General features: G+C 43.1%; 1 protein-coding gene across 5 annotated transcripts in view; it reads right to left on the bottom strand.

Annotated features, from left to right (window-relative positions):
- LOC139340315 (LIM and senescent cell antigen-like-containing domain protein 1) overlaps window positions 1-20,461 on the bottom strand; it is a 28,448-nt gene that overhangs the window by 2,785 nt on the left and 5,202 nt on the right. The window contains exons 1-10 of one of the 5 annotated variants that reach the window (XM_070976089.1): window positions 18,367-18,559; window positions 7,407-7,566; window positions 5,730-5,796; window positions 5,174-5,294; window positions 4,162-4,311; window positions 3,340-3,490; window positions 2,137-2,229; window positions 1,252-1,300; window positions 926-1,001; window positions 282-470 (exon numbers count right to left, since the gene is read on the bottom strand). In XM_070976089.1, the coding sequence (XP_070832190.1) occupies window positions 326-470; window positions 926-1,001; window positions 1,252-1,300; window positions 2,137-2,229; window positions 3,340-3,490; window positions 4,162-4,311; window positions 5,174-5,294; window positions 5,730-5,796; window positions 7,407-7,566; window positions 18,367-18,467 (1,113 nt within the window). In that variant the 5' untranslated portion in view covers window positions 18,468-18,559 and the 3' untranslated portion in view covers window positions 282-325. Of the gene's footprint in view, window positions 1-281; window positions 471-925; window positions 1,002-1,251; window positions 1,301-2,136; window positions 2,230-3,339; window positions 3,491-4,161; window positions 4,312-5,173; window positions 5,295-5,729; window positions 5,797-7,406; window positions 7,567-11,775; window positions 12,018-18,366; window positions 18,560-20,461 lie in introns of those variants that run through there. The other 4 variants (XM_070976085.1, XM_070976087.1, XM_070976086.1 and 1 more) reach the window with 4 other exon arrangements.

The raw sequence follows: 20,461 nt of genomic DNA, 5'->3' as shown, positions 1-20,461 counted from the left end.
ACCATGTGACTGATCTGATTTTCCTGTTTGCATAGCAGGGGTTACAAGAGTACCAGTCTTAATCCTGACCAGTGTTTGGGGCTGAGAAGTGGTCATGAACTGAAACCAGAGCTAAGTCACTTAAATGTGTTAAATACCTTTCATCATTTGGCTTAAAAGCCAGACAGACTAAGTATAACAGCGATATGTGGAATAAAAGCAGAAATGGAGTACATTTGAAATATACTGTCAATGAAACAGCGAAAGAATAGAAACAGAAAGGAAAAAAGATGGAAACTGACCAAAGGAAGAACAGTGGAAGTGAGAACAAAGGAGAAAGAGAGGATCACAGACACATGGGAATCAGTGTTTTTTTCTTCTTCTCTTTTGAGTCGCGTTCACGTTTGGCCAGCCGGCGTTTCATGTCGTCCGGCAGGCGTTCGTAGCAGTGCTTACACACCGGCTTCAGATCCACCTCGACAAACTTATCCCTGGCAGAGCAGGGAGGAGGGAGAGATGGCAGGGGAAGAGAGGAGGAAGGGCAGATAAGAAAGATGAGAAGGAAGAAAGAAACAGGGGGAGGAGGAGGACAGAAGAAGGATAGAGAGAGGGCAGGTGAAGGAGAAGGGGAGCAAACAAGAGGATAAAGAAGAGTGATGATGAAAAGGAGGAGAGGTGGAGAAACAAGCCCTTTAGAGACACACGATTAGAAGAGAAAGATGTGAAAAATCAGAAATTAACAGGACTGAAAACAGACAGTTAACAGCAGCAAACTGTCCCAGACGCGAGGTAGTGACAAGCAAAGAGAGAGCTTGGCCAAATCATTGAATATCTGAATATAACTAAAACCAAATGAGTACATAACCCAGGTTAACATGTGTGGATTGATCCATCCACAGTGGTTGTATTAATGTTATAGTGTCTCTCAGACTTGTGTGTGACTTACTTGAGGGTGAGCTTGGTGTTGCAGGTAGAGCAGGCAAAACAGTTGACACACCACGCCTTGTTGAGGGCAGACACCACTGACAAAAATAGAAGAAACACTGTCACATGAGACACTGTCACACTGTTCCAAATCATCACTGTATGACTGCAATTAAACAGATTTCAGAATCTCATTTTCAAGCGAGACAGTGCACTCAAGTGCATGTCATAAAAGTACAAAGTAAAAAGTGATCTAATGAACACTGATGCTAACAGGGCTGCACGGCGACTTACGACCACTCCACCCACAAACCATCATGCATTCCCAATCAAAACAAGTTTTCTCACCATCTCCTTCGATAACGCGATTGCAGTGGTAGCAAACGTCTCCAAACAGCTGAGTGTGACGAGGGGAGAGAAACAGACAGTGAGCAACACTGTGACATGTCTGATGAGTCATGAAATTATGCAACACAACGCAGCGCTGGCAGCCTTCATCGTGGCTCATACGACATGCTGTGTTCAGAAAACATGCAAACACGCACCGGCTACACAGGAACTTTCCTGGCAGCGCAAGTACAACACTAGGTGGAGCCGTTACACTGACTTCCTGATGCAGCATGGTTTAGGATCTCAAGTCAAAGAAATAACATATTATACTGCCTTCTTCTATTACTGAGTTATTAAAGTTACTTTTTAAAAGAAGTAGTACTGTCACTAGTTCAAAAATGTTCTGGATTCTGCTGATACTACTGTGTATGCAGTCTTTTAATGGCATATTTACACAAGAAATTTTCTGAGACCATGAAAAGTGTACTGGGGACAGGTAGAATATCTGCCTCTGACTGCTTCATATACACCAGAACAATAAGCTTTTGCTTTTTCTTTCTCTGAAGGTCATGTCTACAATGCATTACAAGGACATTCTCAAGATATCATCAAGCATTTATAAAACTAAATCTTTATAATCATGCTTGACAACTTATGTCAAGGCTTCTAGGTGTTATAAGTGGTGGACATATTGTGTTTGATGTTTGCTTGATGCCTCCATGCCAAAGTGACAACAGCCGTCGTCTGTTGTCGGAAAGGCTAAGTACCTTTTCTGCAGCATTTCTGGTTTCTAAAGAGACTTTGTTATTTTTTATTTCAACATTTATTTGGTGTCGGTTGGCTGAGCTCACATCCTCTATTCGTGTGTTCAACATAAACGGTCCCAGTACCGCTGAGTGTTACCTGGTTATAGTGTGTTTCACAGTAGGCCAGGCCCTTGCGTTCGTAGTGACGGTGTCCCAGGAAGGGTTTCTCACACTTAGCACACACAAAATGCTGCAAACAAAAACCCACGGCCAAGCACACGTGGTTAGCACAGCCGTCAGTCAGTACATTATCACGTTCAGGCAGCAGCACAATCTGGCTCAGACGTTATCAGGTCAGACCATAAGCAGATCAGTTCAGTCCAGATGTCCTGTTACTGGGTCCAGACAGAATACACAGAGCAGAGAAGGTGGACAGAATCGTGAGCTGTAGAGGGTGTACTAATCCTCCTGACATGTGAGGATTTACAGGTATGACAGGAATTAAAGGGCAACATACACTATTTTTGATAATGCTCAAGAGGAACTGATTGAAGACCCTCATGTGTCTGCGTACGAGGACATCATGGATGAGTATGACAGAGCAGGGTTACGCCAATATGAATTCTTAAAAGCCAAAACAATGTTGATGTTGATGGAAGTTTTGCTGGCCAGTAGCCAAAATTCAACGATTTGTTTTCACATTTTTTATACCACAAATAAAGAACAGATTTCCCCATAGTGTTTGCTCCTATATAAACTCAAACTTTATGTCTTTTCCTTTTTTTTTAATCTGTGACTGATGGGAAAGTCAAAATGCCTATGCTGTATAAACTGTTAACACAGCATGCACTCGACACAGATTGGTGAACTTATATATTAGTGTAACCCTTGTATGGAGGCAGGGAGAAGTGAGACACGGGGCAGCAGTCAACGCCTGGCCAATCCTTCGTCTCCTCACCATGTCAAAGTGCCTCTCACAATAGGCACGACCACCTCGCTCATAAAATGGGTGGCCCTGAAAAGGCCGCTCACACACAGTGCACACATGATGCTGCATGTGGAGGAGGGAAGACAGGAAAATGGGCATAAATTATGAATAGACAGAAGAAAAGATGAAGGCGGTAGAATGATGCCAGAGAGAGAAAATAACAAAGAGGCAGACAGATAACGGAGGAATGATGTCCACAGCCCAGAGATGGGGCGCTGAACACAACTGTGGAGATAAAGCTGGTAAAAGTATGAGTCACACATATGGTACATATTAAAGTGAACTCATTGGTATGAAATGAATAAAAAAAAGATTGTCTCCAAGCGTCTCCTAAGCTTTGGGTAACTGGAGTTGTGAAGTTTAATATCGCACCTCCACATGCCACTGCTTGCCCATGGCATTAACCACGCGGCCCTCGATGGGTCTCCTGCAGGCCCCGCAGATGGGGACACCCATCTTGTCGTGGCAAGGCAGGCAGTAGAGCTCCCCCTTCAGCTCCCTGGCATCAGCCGTCAGCTCCTTCCTGCAGGGACAGAGGTGAATAAAACTCTGCTTTGACTGATGAGACACAGTATATGCCCAAAGAAAATATGAAAAAACACCAAATCTGGTGGAAAAAACGCAGAGTGCAATGGGGGCTTGAGACTGTAATTCTAATGCAATTAAAGAGTTTTGAATATAACATGCCATTAGACACTTAGACCACAGCATGGGTACAGCATACACAGTATCTTGGATGTGTACATATATTTACAATTACATAGTTTGTCCACCAGAGAGCAGTCTTTGGTCCATCACAGATTGAAAAGTGCTGCATTTGGTCTAAGTCTGCATATACTTTACACTTGTAACCTACTTTATTGGATCTCTGTGAAGTTTTCATGCTAAGAACATTTTACCAGTGCAGCAAATATTTATGTTATAATAATCATGGACGATGTGTGTCATCATGTTCAAGCCACTGGATCATCAAAGTGCGCAGAAACTTGGCAGCATCATAACTGCATAACAAATGAAGCCTGAGTCTGAAAGAAAGACCTCTATCCGTGAGTCTGAGGCATTCTCAGGACCTGACGCAGCTTGCACCCACCATCTCCTGCAGCATCTGGACTTCCCACTGCCGTCATGCTCTGGAGGCTTTGTGAGACTGACACAGCTGACCAGGTTTTTGTGTGTGTGTGTGTGCATGTTTACCCGCAGTTGTTGCAGTTGAAGTGATCAGGGTGGTAGGGGTCATTCTTGAAAAGCAGAGGCTGCTCCTCAATAATGGCGTGACACTTCTGACAGATGTACTTGCCAAGGCCCCGCGCTTTTTCTCTGTTGTGGCATGGACGACACAGGTGCCTGAGGAGAGCGCGAGCAACAGATGAGAGAAGAAAATAACAGAAAAGAAAGAGGGACACTGATCAGATAGCACGTTCTTTGAGGATCCTTCTTGCACAGCCATATCTCGAAGCACTATTTGTCCTGTGTAATACAGCTGATGCAGAGATAGTCACTGAGTGCTTGAACAAACAGCACTGTTTGAAACCTGAAACCTCACGCACAGCAAGTCCTGTTCTATGCTTCACAGTTAAGAGCCCATAGATCCAGATTTGCTCACCAAAACTGAAGGAAGCGATGACATTTTACAGGCCCATATGAATACTTAAAGAGCTATTGGTCATTGTAATCATTCCTCCTGTCCATACCAGCCCTGAAGAAACCAAAATGAGGCTATTGCTTTCTTTAGGAGTCCTTTTTGCACAGAATAAGGACAGTGAATTCTCACCAAAGAGGCTGTGAATGTAAAAAAAAATGACATTTGGTACAGTCCTAATCTTATCTTATTATTATTTACATTGCATTAGGAAAGGTTGTCTTTGAAAGTACCGTACGGGCATGTGGGTACTGTTTTAACATGGACTAAAAAATGTGAACCTATTGTTTACTGAACTTAAAACTTGATTTAATTTACTGACAAAATAAACCCGACCAGTTTGTCAGTGTTTGATCCTGACACAACGTATAGCAGACTTTTAATCCTGATTTTTGAGGCAGGACAATTAAAAGGCAGTCACGGAGGATATGGTCTTGCGAATACGTGACATGGGTGTGTAGAAGTACCAGATAAAACAGCATCATAGAAAACGTCGTCCTGCCTCCTAGTGGACATAAACTGAATGATGAGTGTAGACTGATGCTGATTGGCTAAAGTGGAACTGACCTTCCAGCATTCTTAACAAATCCAACATCAGCAAGCACAGCCTGGCAGATATCACAGCAGAAACAGTCCGGATGCCAACTGTTGTTCATAGCCTTGATCACACGGCCAATGATGAACTCACCTTGAGAGCAGAACAGAACAGAGGAAAAAATAATGGATATTTATCGATTAAAGGGCACAAACACGAAGAAAGGACAGGGGCAAGCTGCATAAAAACAGACCATAAACACTTAAATGTATCTGTTGCACTCAGATCAATGTTTTCAGCATATGGCACAAGAATCCAACAAAAAAGAAGTGAGAGAGGGATGACCCCCCCAAAGGCTGAAGAAAACAACTGAGCTCATCACTGAGTTTTATGGAGATGAGCTGCTCGTGTTTTGGGGGGTTTCTGGAGGCCAAAGTTGCTTTCCCCAGCAGTCATCTCAGTAAACACCGAGTGCACCTCTCACCGCAGGTAACATCATTAAATACGTCAGTGTGTCAGTTGATGATATACCACGTAAAACACCTACTCGAATGGCATTTTCTCTGTTACTGCAGGTCGTGTACTTACCACACTGATGGCAGCAGGGGGCGAACAGCATCTGGAAGTCATGTTCACAGTATTTCCTGCCTTCAAACTGGCAACAGAGTTCAAACAATTTGTGCACAATTAATCAAAGCACACAGCTGTAGTAGAATTTTAAAAAACATCTCTCCCACCCTTTAAATGGACAAATACTTTCTTACATCTTTACTACCAGAAGATCAAAAATGTGCCTTCGTTACTCAGCTAGAAATGTAACTCAGTGAAGTTTTGCCAGTGCAGAACTGCCCTCTTTCACATTGTGAAAAAGGTTGTTGGTGTTCTATTATTTTGTGAATGCAAGTGGAGGCCCATTAGGCTGAAGCTGTTATATTTGATGAATCAAATTAGTGCTGAAAACTGTCAAATAACAGACTGGGAAGAATAGTTAGATGCAGTTTAATGAAGGCAGCTGTGCAATATTACTGAGCAACGCTCACTGAGCAAGCCAAGGGGGAAGAAGACAGATTTTAATGAGCCCTTCAGGCTGTGCTGAAGCTCAAATTTGCCAGAGACTGTGGAATTTGGACTTGTTTGAGTGGTTCTAGAGAGTCGCTTCTTGATATCCAGCAATTACTCAGCATAGAGGACAGAACAGATTCAAATCAATCGAGGCAGTAAAAACGTGAAAGATGGATGACCTGTGTGACATTATTTAGGAAGCGATGGTTGATCTGTATGTCTGCAGATGTGTGGCTGTGCCAGCCTGGCGAGTATAAAGACTGTGTTGTTCCAAACAGCCATCAGTGCGCCATGGCTTCACATTTTCTGTACACTTAATACAATACATGTACTGAGCATATCAAAACCAACTATTTAGAATTTCTACATAGCAAAAATTATTCTGAATAGCTCTTGGTGTGTATTTTATGTTACATGTCTTGATGTAAGATCAATTCCTTCCCTTTAAATGGCTCTCTAATTTTCTTCAAACAACCATTTTATGATTCTATTGTAGTCGATTTAATTGCGCAGTACCTCTTAAAGCATTAATAACTAACTAATAAAACAGTGATGCTCAGAATAATCAACAAAAGAAGGAGGCAATTTATCCACTGAGACTTAAACTGCTGTTGAAAGACATTTTTTGTATTTCAAAGGGGAATGGGTAAGAGTCAACAGATATTTATTTCTGGCAACACTTAGAATTATTTACAGGGAACCAAAGGTTGATGTAATGCCCTTGATGTTTATATTGATCTCTCTTTCATGAACTGCCTAAACAGAGGAGCATCGGGCTCTCTGGGACCTGCTGGAGTGATATCTGGCCTCGTATGCAGGCTGGTAAGCAAACAAGCTTACTGGAAGTGGTCCTCTAATAATTCAATGCTGCATTAAGGTGGCCCTCACCCCTCTTTATTTACCTCAGCAGGGCCATGTGTTTAGATTCTTCACTGAAGGAATGTGCAATAACAACAGACTTGCATAAAACCGTGATCTAAGTGCCTGTGAAGAGCGAGCCAGTTCATTGACCCATCGCGGCCATTTGAAATGCATTTCATGCTGAAAAGCCTGAGTATAACAGTTTGCAACGCCCATGTTTATACGTTTATTGTAATGCATTCCCTTCTACGTGTGTTTAACCCTGTCAATTACCGCATCGTGTCTCTTTTAATGGATGATGAAAGCCATGCTGAAAAGACAATCGTGAGGACAAAGTGTTACCTCATAGAAGAGGCCGTCCGGGAACTGCTGGAAACACTGGGCGCACACGAAGCACTGCTCATGGTACAGCTCCCCGTTGCTGTTCACTATCTTCTCAGCCGGGGCAAAACCACTCTTGCAGCGCTCGCACATGGCATTGGCCAGAGCGTTGGCCATGTTGCTGAGAGGAAAACAAAGGGAATCAGGCATCAGTATACTTACAGAGTTACTGTAAATAGTCAAACAACACTCATAAAGGATTCTTATAATAAGTAGAAGCAGGGAAAGCAGCATTTGCAGAACAAACTGAATCATACTGCAACCAATAAAACAGCATATTATGACCTTTACTGTCAGTAGAATTTTAGCTGACTGTTTATCTATTATAGTTTCTATTCACTGTTTTCATACTACGTATATTTGACTCTAGTTTTCAGATTGGTTAATGGTGTCAAGTTTTTTAATTATTACATGTCTTCAGCTTTTATTTAACTTGAAACCTCGGTTCAATCTGAAATGTCTCAAATACAGAAACGGATTAAGCAGCATCGCTGTGTTTTATGATTTCAGTGCTTGTTAATAAGAGGGTATTCTGCTATGATGAAGTTCTCTAATCTACGATTTTTTATATCTTCATCTTATTTTTTTAGTTTTTAGTTTCTTCATACATTGGTCATTTGTTTCTGCAAGTCAAATTTCTATAGGAAGATAATGGAAAGCAGCGGGGTCATATCAGGACACACCCAACACCAATATTATCAACATGTATCACATGTTCCTCCTGTCATGAGCACAGCTGGAATGTGTACTCAGTGCGAGGGGAGAGGGGAGAATGTGGTGTAAGAAGGTTATCAGCCCGTTTTAAACACACACACAGACACAATATCTTGGCTCTTGGTTTATTTTGGCTCTGCTTATCAGGGCGGGGGAATCAATGAGGTGTGGAAACTGCATGTTGTCTTTTGAGAGACAAGCTGAAGTTTATTCATCTGCATTTTTTCTGCAGTGTATCAGAAGAGTAAACAGAGAGGAAGGGTTAGTGTGACATATAAAGCCGATCCCTTCATTAAACAATCAGAAATGTTTCACTGCCTCTATGCAAAACATGGCTGTAACATACCAGCGGCTCAGCTCCCCGGGCTAATTATTTTTTCCCATTGGAGGGACTGGTGCCAGAACCTGTGGTCATACCTAAAAACCAACCACTGGCTGCATAAAGCTTATTTATGTCTTTTTCTGCTCACCATCACATTCGTACGGCCCTTTGAGGAGGGGCTGATCATGCAGTGGATGATTATAACTTCAACAATTCAATAAGAAAAGCCTGGTGCCATATGAATTGCACTATTTTTCATCAAATGGATCTTCTGCATGAGGGCCTCCATATGCAGCTTGAACACGCCGGGTCAGTGGGTCTGATGGAGGCTGCTCTCACATTCTGTCAACACTCCTTCTTGTTTGCGATGCTTGACCAGAACTGGACGAAGCTTTTTCATTCATTTTGGACAGAATATCTGACTCTGAGCACACAGCCGTGAAGTCTTCAGCGGGCTGGAGTCACGCATCTGCCGATGCGGTTGCACTCCTGAGAGTCTGACGAAGTGCTGAGCTCTCGATACGCCCCTGTGTTTGTGTGTGTGACACCAAAACATACTGTGTGTGTATACATGAATTCGGCTGTTGTCTGCATCATGGAAATCAAGGGGCCCTACACTTGTTAGTTAGTCACTGCCCATGGATGTTAAAAAGCTTTCAATTCAATAATGCTATAAGCACTAGAAAAGATCTGATCTGAACACACCACTCACACTCACTGATCTAGAAACACACAAACATACTATCATTGCATCGCTGGACCCTGCTTCTATTACATGTTTATGCTTAGGCTGAAGCTGGGACTAAATCCATGATGATCATAAAATGGGTGACTCCAAAAAAAGACTTGAAAATGATCTAACTGCTCCTACCAAGCATTAGTACCCAGTGTACCAAAGTGCAACATAGTTAATACCCAGCAGGAGTACTGATGCTGATGTAAACACAGACAACACGTTTAACAGCTGAAACAAAGTGGAGGCAAATGGAAACATGTTGCAGACAGAGACAAGGAAAAAGGAGAGGACGGTGGGACCATCCTGGCTGCTCTGCTTTGTTTGAAAGGTCAGAATACCAAAGTGTATCCAGGCAACACACACACACACACACACACACACACACACACACACACACACACACACACACACACACACACACACACACACACACACACACACACACACAATAAGACCATGTAAGATTTTATGGAGTGATGCCATCTGTTCATATTAACTTAGCCAGATCAACTTGGGAATTAACAAGAATTCCAGAAACTCTCCTGGACGCGCTGCACATCCCTTCTCATTTTTTGGGCTTTACTCTAAATCGTTTATCATTCAAACAATACACGTCTCAGTTCTGCCTTTAAGATTCTGCATCACACACAAAAAAAGTAAGCGGCATACCCTTTTTAATGCACTGGCTACACTCAAGCAGGATGTAAGAACATGCTCTGCTTCCATCTGGGTCCACTCCTCACAAGCTTATCAAATACATATTGTTCCATATACCCTGTCTGGCCTGCTATCACACACACTGACAGCCCTGCCCTGTCCAGAGGATTTGTGGGAGGAAGTGATACATCCCTCAGGCATTTCCACCCTCCTATCTGCCTCCAGCACCCTGTGTGAGTGAGATGTAGGACTAAAGCAAAATAGATTTTCTCCATTAAACTCAACGCAGCGGTCAGATTCTCACAGGCTAACACCCAGTCTTTGAGAGCATTTAGACTGAAGGAGAAAACTGATGCAAAAGTTGGAGGCAAAAAACAGGCAGTGTGAGCACACAGACAAAAGCAAGCTGGGAGGAGATTTACACAAAATTAATGATAAAAAACCACACATGACTCCACCCAGTTAACCCCACCATGCTGGCCTTTGACTATAAATGGAGTCTGGTTGTCAGCAAAGGGAAAGGATGCACACTGTCACTTCTGTTATGAATACCCTCTGTTGCCTCCACCCTCTCTCCACTGGTCTCCACTTGTCATCAGTTTCCTTTCTTTTGCATCTGCTCTCAGTGGTCTGTACACATCCACAGACACTGATTCTCTTTAATGACAATATTTTGGAAACCTGAGACACAGCCGTCATAAAGCCCCATCAATGTCTTTCCTGACGACTGACATGTCTAAAGTTCTTACTCTTAACTCTTTTCATCAGCAGTTTTAGTTATTTTCTGAATGAGGATGACATGATGGACATGGACCCAGTTATGTAACTGAATATATCAGCTGCCAAAGACCAAATTTGACAGAAATGTGTCTGCAATGGACAAGCATTTTTATGCAATACCACTAGGAGTCACTAAAGTCAGACATTCTCAAATACCACACACAGGAGCTTTAATGTCCTCATGGCTGCTAAAGGTGGCTGCTGCCCGCTTGTCCCACCTCACCTCTAATATCTTCACCCAAATTTCCCTTTTTATCCCAGACACTGACAAAGAAAACTCCAGTCTTCACAAACCTGCGTGTGACCCTTGTCCATGTTTTCCTGCAGCCTACGATGAAGCCAGGTCAGTCAGGCATGTATATTTAGCCTTCCTGTCCCTCATGCACACATACTTAGAATGCCAGCTGACATATTCTACTTTGCATAACAACTCCCCCCTTGGCACAGAAATAGCCCTTCTTATGCGCTCCTCCTGTAGCGCTGGGCGCTACCCCTGCACAAACATGGCACCTAAGGCAGCTAAAGTAAATCAAACTGGCTGGTAAAGCCCAGCGACTAGAACATCAGAATTCTTCACATTCTGTAGCACCACAGTAAGCTCAGAGCATACAGACTAATGGCATGTCGGTGTAGGACGAGACCGAATCCCTTAACGCACACATCCACTGCGTCGCACCATTTTTCCCTGCTCTGTCATCAGTTGAATTGACACGTCAGTTAGAAAAATGTATTATTCTTAATGTGCGATGGAAATTCAGTGATGTGGTCAATCATCACAACCAAGCCAGGGAATCAAAGCACAACTCCTGGCCTGACGATGACGAATGGGTGGAGGTGTGTCCCTGCGAATGACGGAGAACAGCCTCTGACACTAAACTTAACCCACCGTGTTTAATCCATATTAACGCAACACTTTTTAAGGGGTCAGCAGCCCCTTTAAAGAGGATGAGGCAGGCTTCACTGTAGGCTTTAACTGCTGGGTAAAATCTTTCATTCCACATTAGTAGGATTTCTCTGGTCAAACATCTCACACATATAATGATTCAAATAGATTTGTGTCATCATCTGGGCAACAACTAATTACAGTGGTTAAAGCCTTGCCTTCTAAACTGTGTACTCACAAGCGAGCATAAAAATCACAAAACTCCTTATAGACTTTCACATCGCTCTTCCGTCTCTGGGACTTGGACACCGGGACCTCAGCCTCGACCCCGTCATCGCCCCGAAACCTCTGGTGGTAACCGTTCGTCTCCCCGTGATGAATGTGGTCCGGGGCTTCTCCATCCTCAGGTATTGACGGCGGCAGGGTACGACCATTCATCTCCATACTCATCAACAACAGGACTGACTTCAGAAGTCCATCTAACACCTCAGGTCAAAAATCAAAGCGCTCTAACAGAAATCCCCCCCGAGCTGGTTCAATATAAGTTTCCAGGGCTGGGAAAGACAATCCAGTGAGCGGTGGGAGCTGTAGTCCACAGAGAAAGCAGGAGACCGAAACACTGATCAGACTGCGCTTGGAGTACACTCCCTCTCTCCTGCTCACACACACACTCCCTCTTTCTCTCACTCCCACATCAACTCTTTCTCTTTTTTCCTCTCACACACACACACACACACACGCCCACACACACACTCTCCCCTCCTGACACACTCGCTGTCTATTCTTGGGCAGGTTACTGAAATAAAAGAGCCCACCATGATGTCTCTCCAGAGGTCACTGTGCCATCACACACAGACAGAAACACAGACACACACATACAAATCTTAGCTGTATTTATAAAAAACTACTACTATCTGCAGTCAATGGCTAATATCTACCCACACTGTCCATCTATGTGTGTGTATGTTACACAGCTGGAGCTCTAAGCTTTCTGACAGATATAACAACATGGCTCCAGCTCAGCACTGCGCAGAGAAGCTAAAGTAGCAGGATACCAAGTGACAGGAGCAGAGCAGATAACACACTGCTGTATATGTCATTGTTTAAACACACTGGAGCAGCAAATCAAGCAGCTGTGTGTTTAGACACACATGCAGCGGCTGGAGCCAGATACTGTCTCATCAGTGTCAGCTTCCTGATGTGAAGAGGGACGCAGATCAATGGATCTGAGCTGATTTAATGCAGACTTTTCAGTTGACCTTTGCACACGTTCGCTATTTCTAAACACACTCTAACTGGCCTACTGGTAAACCACGTCGCGATTGTTTATGGACTGCATATTTTTGGCCATAAAAGGCATTTGACAGGATTAAAACACAAGACCTCCAAGTCGTCTCCAAGTGAGCCAACAGAGCAGCTTGAACATCAGTTTGAAACATCTTCTTGAGGACATGGGGAGCCGCAATTATAAAATATGTTAATCGCCCTTAGAAATCCCATATTGGTCTAAGCCTAGGCATTCCTTTAAAGCCATGAATCTGTGTCCCCTCTGGGTAAATGATAGCTCTTTATGTCGTTAAACTCAACTGGCATCTCAAATTAATGACCACTTCCCAAACCATCAAAACAACATAAAGCCAGATCCGGAAATACTCTCCAGTGAGACAAACATGTTTGACGCTCCATTAGAGAACAGATGCTGCACTCATCCTACAAAACTAAGGGATAAGGAGTCAAATGTTCTAGGCCTGTGTGTGTGTGTGTGTGTGTGTGTGTGTGTGTGTGTGTGTGTGTTCAGTATAACAGTCTTCTACATTACTCCATCATTCTACAAATAGACACCTAGTGGAGCCTCAACTCCAAACTAGGTGCTGGCAGCTGCTGTTTGTGTGTGTGTGTGTGTGTGTGTGTGAGAGAGAGAGAGAGAGAGAGAGAGAGAGAGAGAGAGAGAGAGAAAGAGAGAGAGAGAGAGAGTGAGTCTGCATGTACTGTATACATATTAGTGGCCAATTGTACCTCCTCTAAACTGCATATAACTTCCAAAGTCATTCAGTCACATTTTTTCCATCTAAATGCAGCTTTTTTTTTAAAAATTGGATGCTTGATTTGTTTCTAAAATTCATCCTATTTTCTGAATGCATTACGCATTATCACTCACAGCATCCTCACTTTTAAACCCCACTTAAACTATGCAGGGGACACAATGAGCCAAACATTTCACCAGGCACCATCCAAAGCTTCAAGAGCCGTTCCAACAGAACAATGACTGCAGAAAGTCACCTGTCCTTAGCTGGTGCTCTGCTGGGAATGTTGTCCACTGGGAACCAGTGTTGAGTGACTGGTGCACAATGGATAGAGGGTGGGTGCTTAACAGGAAACACGCAATCTTTCCTTCTGTATACAGACGTGCTGCAGGGTGTTCCACCCTAAAAGGAGAGCTCAAGAATGATTCAGCTCTCTGGTGTCCACATTAACATGATCTAATGTGCATTGATCTGATTTAGGCTAAGTTGAACTTCAGCATTGAATATTATTAAAGCAACTACAAGGAGCATTTGTTTTGTGTTGATTTTGGCGCCCCCTGTAGTGTTTCCACCACCTCATGTCTGAAAGATTTTGATCTGTTCACGCGATCATTTGCTTTGGAAGCATTTTCTTTAATCCCATTGGCCTTTTTTAAACAGCAGTTTGCAGGATGCATAGTGATGAGGCAATATGTGTATCTGTGGCCATGTAAGATTAATAACTGTAATATGACAATGATGAAACAAAGTCAACTTTGTTTTAGTGATTTACATCTAAGCCAACAACCAACAGATCTAATCCCACAATTTTCTTCATCTGTCGCATGACCGACCAAGGCTGACTTGTGTTTTCACCCGTGCTCCATCTCTGTCATTTTTTTTACCTTTTTTTGGTCTATTCTTTACAGTTTTTCTTTCCTAACCACAGAACATAACGTTAAAATAATGTTTCATGAAGAAAAAACCTCCTCTTGCTTCCTTTAACTGGCTAATTTTGCAGAGAATCAAGCCCAATGACAGGCATTAAGAATAACTGTAGAAATAGCCAGTCCTCTCATGAATGGTCTTGTTTGGTTATGTAGGTCATGTAGAGGCATCAGTATTAAACTGAGACTGGCACTGCAACACACTTTCAAACAGGGATAGAGCAAAAAAGCCCAGCACACCCTTCTCCCTCCCTCACTGATACACAGATAAAAACCAACTGCAGAAAGATGGTAAGTTTCCTCCAATAAAATAGACTAGAAGACAAAACTTGCTCTTTCATCTGCTTAAACAGTGTCTCTGCTGGGACATTATTCTTATGCCAGTGGTAGACACACTCAAATTTAATCTACAGACCTCAAATGGGAATTTTCTGACCACAGTGTCAACGACCAGACATGGTAAAAAGAGAGGGATACATCACTTTAAATAATAAAACAATATCATGAAAAGTAATATATAATCAGATATTTAGCAAAAGGAGCAGTTTTCAATGCCTGAGAGAGCACGAGAGAGAGAGAGAGAGAGAGAGAGAGAGAGAGAGCGAGAGAGAGAGAGAGAGAGAGAGAGAGAGAGAGAGAGAGAGAGCGAGAGAGAGAGCGAGTGTCGATGTGAACGTCAACCTGAGCTTAAAAATGGCTCCAGCAACTGTCAGCAGTCGACAAAGTGTCTCTGCTGTGTTCCCCCTGCAGGATAGGATTTTGAGACTTCCTCACAGGGTCGCTGGAGGTCACCGGAAAGGTTACAGGTCAGGTCACCCAGGTCAAAGCCACTGTTCCACTGAACTGACCTCTGTAGCTATAACGGAGGCAAAGCCATGAAGTCTCCAACAGAGGGAGGGTTTGTGCATATAATGCACTGCAGAGCTTCTCAACAGTCCATGTGGGCACAGCTCCCACAGTCAGAAGTATTTAACCCAGGAACATGCTGGAAAACATTTGTCTATGACATTTTCCGTCCTTACAAGAACTCACAACAAAAGGCAAAAAACAACATCCAAAACGTGGTGCCACACCTCCTCAACTCCCGAGGATTATCAGACGAACCTCCATTCACACGATGATCCTGGAGGAATCTGGTTCTAGTTGGATCTTGGTTAGTGTTAGCTTGTCTTTGAATCCTTAGTTTCCCACGAAAGGTACAATATGTAAGACTTGGCCAACTGTCAAAGGTTGGTCCAACCAAATATGGGGCAGCATATCACCAGAGTGACTGCTAACTGCACTTGCTAAACTCTTTGCTGTCTCTACAGTATCTTTGGTTGTAGCTACTAGCCGCTGTTAGCTAGTTAGCTCAGTTAACCGTACAGCTAGCGGCCCATGTTCACGTCTGCTTTGGTGAATTAACATTTTGGGGAGTTTTATTTTATTGATCGGCCAAAATGACCACCTTACACATAAAATATAATCTTGAGACTTGATTAAAACACGTGACACCGCAGTTCATAGAAACTCATGCAACACAACATTTCTGTTTAAATTTTGTCTTAAGCCTGGCTGAATGGATCTGTGTCTACAGACAACATTTGGTATCAAACACACCCTGCTGACCCCCCATGCACTGTGTCAACAGCAACCATGGCAACACTGACATGAGGGCTGCTGGCAAGGTGAGTTTGCACACTAACCCAAGCACACACACACACGCGCGCACACACACAGAGCACACTCAGTGACACATACAGATTTAATGACTGTGCAAACATAATTGATGACGAACATTTCCTTTGTTTTGCACTTTTTGTTCCAGGCACCCACTTTGACCTCAACGCTACAAGACGGCCTGGAACATACACAGCCCAAAGGAGTGTAACAGAAAAACATTACACACACATCCTTTCTCAATACTGTAAGGCAAACAGCAATTTATTTTCTCAACACTCTGGAAACCTAGAATGTGCCCCTGCAATGTTGCTGGTTCCTTTCTTAGATTATATTCCCTTTGGGTCAGCTGTGCCTCTTAGAGATAACAGTGACTGGAAGTGTGGTAGAAAGTGATGCTTTGTAGACCTCGTTCTGCTTTCATTTCACAACACAACAGTATTCATGGTAAAAACACACAGCACTGAGTTAGAGAAAGTTTTTAGAGAAGGCGTTTCTAAAAAATAAAAAGTCAGGACTATATGAGGCTCCTGGTTTTCAGATACAGTCGTAATGACTGTGCTGACTTCCTGGGTGGTTAAGATTTGTGATGTTGCCCTGCGGCGGTCCAGGTGGCAAAACGGACTTTTGACTGTCATCATGTTTTAATCTGAAAAACTTCCTCACATCAGAATATTCTCTTTCTCACCACCGCTTGCAGGATTTCCTCGGATCTGGCTCCTTTTGTTTTAGATCTCCTAAATCTTTTCTTCCCTCTGCATTACTGTTTTGTCCCTCTCTCACATGCTTTGTCTGAGCTCTCTGCTTTCTTCATCTGTGGTTTAAAGAAGTCTTGTCATTTACTGATGCAACTCGCTGCCGAGAGACAGTAGAAATGTTTGGTTCGATGCCGACAATCTCCAGGCTCGTGTAAATACCACAATCAGAATTGGCGCGAAAGAATGAGACTGTATGAATAATACTGTAGCGTGTATAATTACTGCAGGTAAGCTGTAATTCTGAGGTGGTGATGAAGCATGTCAGTCTTGTGCTTTGCTGGATCAACACAGTGACCCTGCCCAGTCAGATGTTTTATTCTAATATGAATGATACATAGCACGACAGCAATGATAAACGGCATGGTGTGAAAATTACAAAGAAGAACCCACCAAATTATCTTTGCATAGCATGAGAAAGAGGGAGGCTGCAAAGTGTGAAATGAAGTGTTTGTGGTTTGACTGGGGACACCTCTGAAGAGAGAGCTCCCTCTTTCTGTCCACATTCCTCGCATTACTGCATTCCTCTAATCACTTCAGGATCACACACACACACACACACACACACACACACACACACACACACACACACACACACAAACAGACACGACAGAGAGAGATGAAGGCAGAGACAGAAAGGTGTTTGTGAAAGGCAACGAGCATCCAACACTAACTGATGTTATCATATTGTGAAACCAATATTGCAAAAGTCTGTGCATGTTGTCTAAAAGTGCCGGTCACACAGCTCAGAGGAATTCAGCCATCAGCTGCAGTATTTACTGATCAAACACTCCACCACATCTCACCTTATCTGTCCTCGTCAACACAAGACACGCGGAAAAGGACTTTTCCTCAAAGGTTCTTTGGTACTGATTCTGTTATGTAGCAACACAAACAAACCCTCCCTGATTCATTACATGATGCAAGAAAATGTCAGCCAGCGCCAACTAATGATAACGAAGCTGATGACGGGCTAACGCTAGCAACGCCAACCCAAAAGACGAACACAGGACAGCACATTGAAAAGTCAGGGACTGTAGCACGAGATTAAGCTCACTTTAAATAGTTTCAACAGCTTCAATAGAAAAAATCTATTACCAAAAAAAAAAAAAAAAAGTCACTTATCAGGAAGAATAAGGATTTTGGAAGCGAGGAGTGAATCGTATATTAGCCGGCCAAATGGCTCCAATTTGTTGGAAAATTACAGCAGTTTCTTAAGAAGCCAATGAGGATGCTGGACACTCCGACAGGCATGAAAAGGCACGTTTTACAAAGTACGGTTATTGTTAATTTCCTCATTTTGAAATCATTCCTTATTAGGCCGTGAAGTTTTTATCTGGAGCCATTTATAACTTTACGTCAGCTGCTATCACGAAGCAAACGTAAAACCACTGCAGAATACCTATATATCATCAATGATTTCACATTTGACAGAAGATGAAAAGCTTCACGCAGGTGAACTCACCTGAGGCTGTCCCCTGCCACACTTCCATAGCTGTCTGGTCTCTCCTGTCTCCGTCTGTACAAGTCAGAGTTTGACAACTCTTTCAGCCTCAAAGAGTTCATCTCCTCTTCGCCTCTCTCCCTCCTTTCCTTCCTTCCTTCCTTCCTTCCTTCCTTCCTTCCTACCCCTCGTCTGCTCAGAGCACTCTGAAGAAAGCGTGTGTGCTGAGGCCAGAGCCAAATAAAAAGATTAAGTCTTGTTCCGCTCTTCTTCTCTCTCTCAAACACACCTCCAGGGCTCACCCCCTTGAGGAAGGACACATGCAGAGGAGTGGTTTTACAGCCTGCACACCTATCAAATACCTCTTGCGCCTCCTCCCCCTCCTGCAGCAGGTAGAGGGACAATGTGTCAGAGGAGGGGAGAAGAAGAAGAAGGAGGCATTGCCCTGTCTGACCTTCACCCCCACTGTCTCCTTTGCCTCCTACTTCTCTCGTGCGCATTCCTCTGTTTAAAAAGAAAGTCCCGGATGGATGGGAGACAACAGAAGAGGCTATTTTCCACACATACATACAACAGCAAGCAGTGATGACTCGTTATGTGGTGTAGAGATGCCGCAACCACCCTCATGAGGTCATCTGAGGTATTATCTGAGGATACTGTTTGAAGCTCAAGTCTAAAAATCTTTACTTTTTGAATAGAGTGCTGCAGGAATGAGTCCTAAAACCTGGAAATGAGTTTGTGTTGTTGCACTTCCCCTTTACGTTTAAGTTTAAGGGATTTTTACACCTCAATAAATATCCCATTTGTGAATTTTGGAGCTTTTGTGTGTCTTAAATCAAATGGCTAAATGAGACTATTAAACGTCATCACACCATCATGGAAACTCATCTACTTGGAAACAATTCTGACTCAAACTTTCCAACTTGTACATTTATCAGTTCAGTTCAGTTATCAAGTGTGTGTACGGTGTAGTGGGAAGCTTAGCAGTGCTGATGTTGATGACGTGTGACTGGTGCATAGCCAAACAGTAGTTCTTCACCTGACAAAGATTATCTTGCGGAACGAAACGTGTAAGTATCCTGAACTTTTGTTTGCCACAGAGATTATTGACTGCATTAATCCAAAAGTCAATGCTGAAATCCCACTGGCTTTTTGTCGAGGGAGCCAGAGTGATACTCAGGTTCAGGCCGGCCAAATAAAATACGTCATCCGTGCAGCGCTCTGTATCTACACTAATACCTTATATTTACACATAATACACATTTTGGCAAGGATCCCTCATGTTTGGCCATGACAGAGCTGTGACCATGACATACAGTACTAAGCCAGGGCATTTAACAGTTAAACAATTAATATAAATACAATATAATAGATAGTAAATATTAACAGTAAAAATCGCTTAAAATGAAATCAGCCTGACTATTTATGAATAAAAACAAAAGGATTTAAAAAACAATGTGCATAAAATACTCTTTATAAAACATTTTTGTGATGCCCTGTCCTTTTTACGTGTGTTACTGTATACTTTTAGACGATATCGCACAATATATGCTAATACTTGCGGATAAAATCGTGAGCTGAAGTCAGGCTACAGTGAGCATAACACTTCTAAGCAACTCAAGCACTCAATAAGCTGATGTACCCATGTCTCCTCTGTCATCAGTCAGCCTCAGCCAGGCCAGGCAGAGCAGCAGCACTGTGGTCTGCACAGAGGTAAAAACATGTTGTGGATGTTTCAGCCTGAACGGCAGCTTGTTTGGATGGATGGGAACACAAAGGCCGAGTAAAGCTGCACTACACTAAACAATGCCACCTATTATGGAGTAACGTTTTTTAAGTTTCAAGCACACGCTGCTCTTCAGTCTGACTCCTCCACTGTAAACTGCGAGCGTGTTTCCCAGCCGAAACAACAAACTATTGACAAAGGGGAAAATGTCAACCTATGAATTATTCATCACACTGTTATGTGGGAACGACAGACCCTCCCCGGCAGACACAGCTGAAAGTTGCCTCTCGTGCATGTTTAATCAAAAACAAGAAGCTGTGACGTCAACGAAACGGGGGGACACGATTGGCCACCCGACGTGAAGCCAAACAAGCAAAGTCAACAAGCGGC

Source organism: Chaetodon trifascialis, chromosome 12 (assembly GCF_039877785.1).
Source record: "Chaetodon trifascialis isolate fChaTrf1 chromosome 12, fChaTrf1.hap1, whole genome shotgun sequence".
Taxonomy (NCBI): Eukaryota; Metazoa; Chordata; class Actinopteri; order Chaetodontiformes; family Chaetodontidae; genus Chaetodon; species Chaetodon trifascialis.
Note: the sequence above shows the minus strand (reverse complement) of the source record. Positions and strands in the feature narration are given on the sequence as shown.